This window comes from Sapajus apella, unplaced genomic scaffold (genome assembly GCF_009761245.1).
Source record: "Sapajus apella isolate SASKATOON/1434 unplaced genomic scaffold, GSC_monkey_1.0 scaffold14, whole genome shotgun sequence".
Classification (NCBI taxonomy): domain Eukaryota; kingdom Metazoa; phylum Chordata; class Mammalia; order Primates; family Cebidae; genus Sapajus; species Sapajus apella.
In genome coordinates this window covers 14,825,058-14,833,332 of record NW_022436954.1, presented here as the reverse complement: position 1 = coordinate 14,833,332, position 8,275 = coordinate 14,825,058, and the positions used below count along the sequence as shown (strand labels likewise).

At 35.8% G+C, this 8,275-nt stretch overlaps 1 protein-coding gene across 1 annotated transcript; it reads left to right on the top strand.

Annotated features, from left to right (window-relative positions):
* The first annotated feature begins 3,240 nt into the window (after positions 1 to 3,240).
* On the top strand, positions 3,241 to 4,158 carry LOC116554465 (olfactory receptor 4A15-like). Its single transcript, XM_032282433.1, has one exon. The coding sequence runs from the start codon at positions 3,241 to 3,243 to the stop codon at positions 4,156 to 4,158; it is 918 nt and encodes a 305-aa protein (XP_032138324.1).
* Positions 4,159 to 8,275: the final 4,117 nt, after the last annotated feature.

The following is an 8,275-nucleotide window of genomic DNA, read 5'->3' as shown; positions in this document are numbered from 1 at the left end:
ATCATTACACATTGTGATCTTTTGTCAAAATATCATGTGTACCCCATAAATATGTACAATTATAATGTGTACATGTAAATAAAAAATAGAAAATATTTATTTAACATGTGTTTGTTATTAGGACAAATTTTGGCAGCAGTGAAGATTTTGGGTGTCAGTTCACAATGATGATTCAGATTTCTTTAAGTTACAGAACATTCTTGATACTCATTTTGAAAATCCCAACAATTTAAAAGGTAACTTTTTTTTCTCCATGAAAGTCTGAGATAAATCAGACTTCCTGCAAGCATGGAAACTGTTGGTCACATGGAAGCATTTCAAGGTCCAGTGATGGTTCATATGTTATTTTGCTCTCTGTGCTCACAGAGATGATGTCAGTGTACACAGTTGTTATTTTTTTTTAGGACAAGAGAGAAGATCTCACCATCAGAACTTGGACTGAATGACTGCCTTCTTCTGCAGGTAACTCAGGAAGTGTATTTATACATAAGATTCTAAACCAGGTTTTACATTATGCAATAACACTGATGATGTGAGAATTCTGTCTTTCAATAGTTTTCCTAAGTGATTCTGATAATAAGCCACATTAGTGGTTCTTCATGATTGCTAAACTAAATGTGAATTGACTCAATTCTATAATACTCTTTTGCACATTTTAAAATTATAAAAACCCATAATAAATTTACTTTCTCTAAATCAGTGTTTTTAGGAATGAATTTCAAGTGTAAACATTTGGGGGATATTTTAATGGACAGGTATTTATAAATCTCTTTATAGCATCAGACAATGTGTTCTCTAAGCATTGATTAATATGCCAAAAATTAGATGATGTAGCATCTGTAGAAGTTGAATAAGTGACTTTCAAGAAATCTAGGTAAGACTTAAGTGAGCAAGGTGTTACTTCCATTCATAGGAATGATAGGTCAAGTAAGAAGAGTACTGAAATTGACCATTGGACTTAATAAAGTGAAGGTGTCATTTAGAAAGAATAACAGATAATCAAGATGAGGTGGTTGCTTGAAAGAGATGTGGGGTCAAAGGATGGATTTTTTTTTTTTAACATGGGGATAGATCATACAAATAGGCTGGAAGAATGATGCAATATATGGAGGAAACTTGTTGGAAGTAGAGGAGAAAATTGTAGGAGCATTGTTCTTAAGAGTGGTAAAGAGCATGCGACTTAGTGCATTAATAGAAGTTGGCCATAGTTAGCAAAACAGACAATCTGTGTATTTGAAGAGCAGGCGAGACACTCTGAGATCAGATTGAAGTAAAGGTCAGCAGAGACTTAGAGAGTGACTAGTTGTCATTACTAGGATTATTTTAAAAGATAGCTGGACTAGTGAATATTGATACTACGTATGAAATAGTTCTTTTGTGCGTGTATATGAAGCCTTCTTTTCCGGTCTCTCTCTCTTCTTCCCTCCCACCCTTCCTTCTACCCTATTTCTTTCCTTCCTTCTCTTCTAGCTTCCTCCATTTCCTCCCTCCCTCCCTCCCCCCCTCCCTCCCTCCCTCCGTTCCTTCCTTCCCTCCCTTCCTCCCTCCCTCCTTTCCTTCCCCTCTCTCCTTCCCTCTCTCCTTTCTTTCCCCTCTCTCCTTTCCTTCCCCTTTCTCCTTTCCTTCCCCTCCCTCCCTCCCTTCCTTCCCCTCCACTTCCTTCCCCCTCCCTCCCTCCCTTCCTTCCCCTCCACTTCCTTCCCCTCCCTCCCTCCCTCCCTCCATTCCTCTCTTTGTTATTTTTATTTTTTCACACACAACTTCTCACCTCTCCCCACATCACCAATGCAAATGTAAATTCTGCTTAAAACAAAAAATACATCCTTCCTTATTTTCCCATGCGTATATAAGCATACAGAAACATTTATAAATGGATACATGTATTTTATTTTGTTTGATGAATCATGTTATTATACTGAAATGATTGTAATTAATTCTTTTACTGTCTGTATTTCATGTTTTATTTTTCTGTTTGTTTAATGCAATTACAAATAATGTCACAAAAACATGCCATGGGTATTTCCTTAGGTACTAGAGCTTTAATTTCTGTGGGATAGCTTTTGAAGGCAGCAATTGCGTTGAAAGTTATTTTTACTTTCATTAGAGATTGCTAACTTTCATTCCAAAAATATTACAAAATTCACATTTTCACTATTAGGGTAAGAAAACACATGGACACAGGGAGGGGAGCACTACACACTGGGGTCAGTTGGGGGGAAATAGGGGAGGGAGGGTGGGGGGTGGGAAGCTGGGGAGAGATAGCAAGGGGAGAAATGCCAGATGTAGGTGATGGGGAGGAAGGCAGCAAATCACACTGCCACGTGTGTTCCTATGCAACAATTTTGCATGTTCTTCACATGTACCCCAAAATGTAAAATGCAATAAAATAAATAAATGGGAAAAAAAAAAAGAAAATACTCTTTTTTATTTTTACTATCTGTAGCTATTATCACTTTTAAAATGTTTTTGTCAGTTTGATAAATATAAGGTGATATTTGTTTTTTATTTTGCATTTTTCTGTTTAAAGGTGAACCCCAGCATCCTATTATATTTTGGCCATTTGGATATACTGTTGTTGTTTTTTTTAAATTGCTGGTTTCTATCATTTGCCCACTTTGCTATTGGTTTGTGTTTTATTTATTAATTGCTTAGAGCACTTTGTCTATTTTAAGTATTAACTCTGTCTATGTCCTCAAAAATCTAAATCTTTTTAAATGGTATCTTTTTGCAATTTCTTAAACAATTTTGAAGTAGTCAAATGTGTTTGCTTTGGATTTCAATTATTAGTTAATAAGATTCTCCCATCCACAGAATGTAGAAAATCATCTCCTTTATTAACTGGAAAGTAAATATAAAGTAAATCTAGCTTTAGTTTTATATTAAACCTTTAATTCATTTAAAAATTTTTTATTGGTATTAGCTATATGTATAGTTTCATGATCTTCCAAACGTAAACTAGTTTTGGAAAACTCATTTATTTAATAATCTGTCTTTTTTTCATATACATCTCAAATTACTTATTTCTCTCTCCATTAATCTGTAAGATTGCTGAGGTTGGGGACCATACTTTCATCAGCCTTGTATTCTTATAATGTCTTGCAATTCTGCAACATAATAACTCATAGCATCTATATGTTGAATAAACAGATTATCCTAAAATTTCATGAAGTTACCAGTAATAATTGTATTTGCAGGTAATTTTGTTCTGAACATTGAAATAAATGACATAGAGAAAGACATATGGAACAAAGGAACAATGTGACTGAGTTTGTCCTTGTGGGGCTCACTCAGAACCCCCAGGGACAGAAAATATTATTTGTTGTGTTCTTGCTCATCTACATTGTGACAATGGTAGGCAATACACTCATCGTTGTGACCGCGGTGGTCAGCCCAATTTTGGATGCCCCTATGTACTTCTTCCTTGGCTACTTATCATTTATGGATGCTGTTTATTCTACTACAGTTACCCCAAATATGTTTATAGACTTACTCTATGAGACAAAAACTATTTCGTTCCAAGCTTGCATGACCCAGCTTTTTATAGGACACTTATTTGGTGGTGCTGAGATTTTACTCCTGGTTGTCATGGCCTATGACCGCTACGTGGCTATTTGCAAACCCCTGCATTATTTGACCATCATGAACCAAAGGATGTGCATTCTACTGCTGCTGTTGGCCTGGATTGGAGGTTTCTTGCATGCTGTGGTTCAACTTCTTTTTGTCTACAACCTTCCCTTCTGTGGCCCCAATGTCATTGACCATTTCATCTGTGACATGTACCCTTTATTAAAACTTGCCTGCACTGACACCTACGTCATTGGCCTCACTGTGGTTGCCAATGATGGGGCAATCTGTGTGGTCATCTTTATGCTGTTACTCGTCTCCTATGGGGTCATTCTGCACTCCCTGAAGAACCTTAGTCAGGAAGGGAGGCGCAAAGCCTTATCTACCTGTGGCTCCCACATCACTGTGGTGATCCTCTTCTTTGTCCCTTGTATTTTCATGTATGTGAGACCCCCTTCGACCTTACCCATTGGTAAATCCTTGACTGTGTTTTACACTGTTATCACCCCTATGTTGAACCCTCTAATCTATACCTTAAGAAATGCAGAGATGAAAAATGCTATGGAGAAGCTCTGGACCAGAAAAAGAAAATGAAGTGACAGACAAACGTATCATCTATTTTCAGTGAAGAGTTGCTCCCTCCAGGAAAGCCATGTATGATTATTTAATTGTAATAAAATTTTGCTCAGGTTTAATAACTTGTATGCAGTGAAAATCATGTATTACATGAATACTTGCAATGATCAAAATATATTTGGAAGATTTTTATAATTTATTAGGAAAATACATGTGTACTTTTGTCTGCAGAATGGCTCTCGAGATGATAAATTTATGTGTTATAAATACTGTAAATTTATTTTAGTTTATGAAAGGCTGTCTCGCGTTTATCTTTTAAGTAAAGTTAATCCTTCTTCAGAATTAATAGTGCTCATTGAGATTTCAGAAGAATTAATTAAGAAGTAAGACATAAAAACTTTGTTTAGTCCTCCTCACACAAATACAGAACACATTAATATTTGAAGTGTATATTTTATTTTTGTATTTGTAAGATACTTTACATATACAATTTTGTTCATGGCTTTAGCGTATTAAGGTTGAAGAGGAATAATGCTTCTTTTATTATGAAGTATAATGCTAATCTTAAGGAGACTGAGTATACAAAAAGAATCCAGATGAAAAAGGGAGACATGCAGGAAAATAACTAAATCTTACTTACTTTTCCAAATGAGAAGTCATATTAAGTCCTCAGGTGAAGCAGCTTGATTTGGTGCCATATTTTTATAAAGATGATCTATTAATCTCCTCAGTGTGTGATGCTCCCCTCCCTGTGTCCATGGGTTCTCATTTTTCAACATCCGCCTATGAGTGAGAACATGCGGTGTTTGATTTTCTGCTCTTGTGTCAGTTTGCAGAGAATGATGGTTTCCAGGTTCATCCATGTCCCTACAAAGGACACGAACCCACCGTTTTTTATGGCTGCACAGTATTCCATGGTGTATATGTGCCACGTTTTTCCTGTCCAGTCTATCATCAATGGGCATTTGGGTTGGTTCCAAGTTTTGCTATTGTAAACAGTGCTGCAGTGAACATTTGTGTGCATGTGTCCTTATAATAGAACAATTTATAATCTCATGGCCTTCTAAAAAAGAGTCAGGCTCTATTTTTCATATGTAAAAATAGCATAATCTATAATCTGTGAGCTTTAAATATACACTGCAGAGCTTGTTAGCAATATTTTGGAATACGTCACTGTCAAGAAAGGCAGGTGTGGTGGTGCATGTCTTGGTTTCATCTCCACAGGAGGCTGAGGTGGGAGGGTCTCTTGAGCCTCGGAGGTCAAGACTGAAGTGAGCCATGGTTATGACACTGCACTCTAACCTGGGTGACAGAGCAAGGCTGAGAAAAAAAAAAAAAGAAAAAGAAAAGAAAGATGCTGGCAATATATGATGCTTCTATTCTTACTTTCTTTATTGATAGAATCCAGATTATTAGGTAATAAAAGGGCCAAAACATATTGTTTCATTGGAAAGAAACTTCATTTATAAAATCTTTGTGAAAATTTCTTTTGAATCAGGCTTGAAATAAAATTTTATCTGCCCCTGACTACACATAGAAAACATGTAGTCAAAGAAACTCATTGTTCCTGCTTCTCCTGTGTAGTTTGGATTCATGAGGGACTAAGACTAGGGAAAAAAAATAAGTCAATTTCACTGGTAAACCATACTATATGAGTTCATTTTGTATTATTTATTTTTATCCTTATTATTATTACATGGAGATTTCTTATCTCATCCAAGCTTTTCCAAAACATAGCACTATTCTCCAAATAATATGAAGCATTTGGTGGTACCAGAGTTTACATACCTAGGTCATACGTTTTTTGACATGTATTTAATTTTCAAATTTGTATGGTTCTATTGAGTGATGAAATAAAAAAAATCGTGGTTAATTGTCTGCATATGTTTATTGGTCTGAAAGTTTCTTGAAGTCAGGGAAAGTTATTTCTTTTTGTGCTCCCTGTTCCTTGCGCAATGTCTGTCACATAGAACCCACTACACAAACTTTGTCAATTATTATTTGTATCCTTGAATTCTTAATCTATTGGAGTCATAATCTTTACGGATACATTCTGATAAACTTTTTTCTGTATCAAAGATGCATATATGTTCATACCATTTTTGATATTTGCTATAAATATTTACCTTACTCTGTTATTGATGCTACAATTATGGATGTTTTTGTATACAAACGTTTTATCTTTTTAACCTTTTAATTTTAATTAATTATTATATTTTAAGTTCTGGGGTACATGTGCAGATTGTGCAGGTTTGTTACATAGTTTTACATGTGCCATGCTGGTTTGCTGCATCCATCGCCCATCATCTACATTAGGTATTTCTCCTAAAAATACTCTCCAATCTTTCCATCCTCTGCTATTTCTCCCCCAGCCCTCCATCCTTCAGACCCCGTATGTGATGTTCCCTTCTGTGTGTCCATGTGTTCTCATTGTTCAATACCCACTTATGAGTGACAACATGCGGTGTTTGGTTTTCTGTTTTTGTATCAGTTTGCTAGAAAGATAATTTCCAGTTTCATCCATGCCCCTGCAAAGGACATGAACTCATACTTTTTTATGGCTGCATAGTATTCATTCCATGGTGTATATGTGCCACATTTTCTTTATCCAGTCTATCATTGATGGGCATTTGGGTTGGATTCGAATCTTTGCTATTGTGAACAGTGCTACAATAAACATACCTGTGCATGCGTCTTTATAATAGAATGATTTGTAATCCTTTGGGTATGTACCCAGTAATGGGATTGCTGGGTCAAATGGCATTTCTATTTCTAGATCCTTGAGGAATCACCACACTGTCTTCCAAAATGGTTGAACTAAATTTACAATTTACACTCCCACCAAAATGTAAAAGCATTCCTCTTTCTCCACATCCTCTCCAGCATCTGTTGTCTCCTGCTTTTTTAATGATTGCCATTCTCACTACGTGAGACTGTATCTCAATGGGGTTTTGATTTGCATTTCTCTAATGACCAGTGATGATAAGCCTTTTTTTATATGTTTGTTGGCTGCATAAATGTCTTCTTTTGAAAAGTTTCTGTTCATATCCTTTGCCCACTTTTTTATGAGGTTGTTTGTTTTTTTCTTGTAAATTTGTTTAAGTTCTCTGTAGATTCTGGATATTAGCCCTTTGTCTGATGGATAGATTGTAGAAAATTTTTTCCCATCCTGTTAGTTGCTGGTTCACTCTATTGATAGTTTCTTTTGCTGTGCAGAAGCTCTTAAGTTTAATTAGATCCCACTTGTCTATTTTGGCTTTTGTTGCCATTGCTTTTGGTGTTTTAGTCATGAAATCCTGCCCATGCCTATGACCTGAATGGTATTGCCTAGGTTTTCTTCTAGAGTTTTTATGGTGTTAGGCCTGATGTTTAAATCTTTAATCCATCTAGAGTTAATTTTTGTATAAGGTGTAAGGAAGGGATCCAGTTTCAGCTTTCAGCACATGGCTAGCCAGTTTTCCCAATACTATTTATTAAATAGGGAATTCTTTCTTCACTGATTGTTTTTGTCAGGTTTGTCTAAATGCCCACCAGAGAAGCAAGGGAAGATATAAAATTGACACCCTAATGTCACGATTAAAAGGACTAGAGGAGCAAGATCAAACAAATTCAAAAGCTAGTAGAAGGCAAGAAATAACTAAGATCAAAGCAGAAGTGAAGGAGATAGAGACACAAAAAACTCTTCAAAAATCAATAAATCCAGTAGCTGGTTTTTTTTGAAAAGGTTAATAAAATACATAGACCACTAGCCCGATTAATAAAAAAGAAAAGAGAGAAGATTCAAATATATGAAATAAAAAATGATAAAGGGGGTATCACCACTGATCCCACAGAAATACAACCATCAGAGAAAACTATAAACACCTCTATGCAGCAAACCAGTAAATCTAGAAGAAATGGATAAATTCCTGGACACTTAGACCCTCCCAAGACCAAACCAAGAAAAAGTTGAATTCCTGAATAGACCAATAGCAAAGTCTGAATTAATTGAGGCAGCAATTAATAGCCTACCAACCAAAAAAAGTCCAGGACCAGAGGGGTTCACAGCCAAATTCTACCAGACGTACAAAGAGGAGCTGGTGCCATTTCTTCTGAAACGATTCCAAACAATACAAAAAGAGGGAATCTCGCTAAC

Bases quoted from the DNA above. Each gene is read 5' to 3' on its own strand.
- LOC116554465 (XM_032282433.1), top strand. From the start codon at position 3,241: ATGGAACAAAGGAACAATGTGACTGAGTTTGTCCTTGTGGGGCTCACT.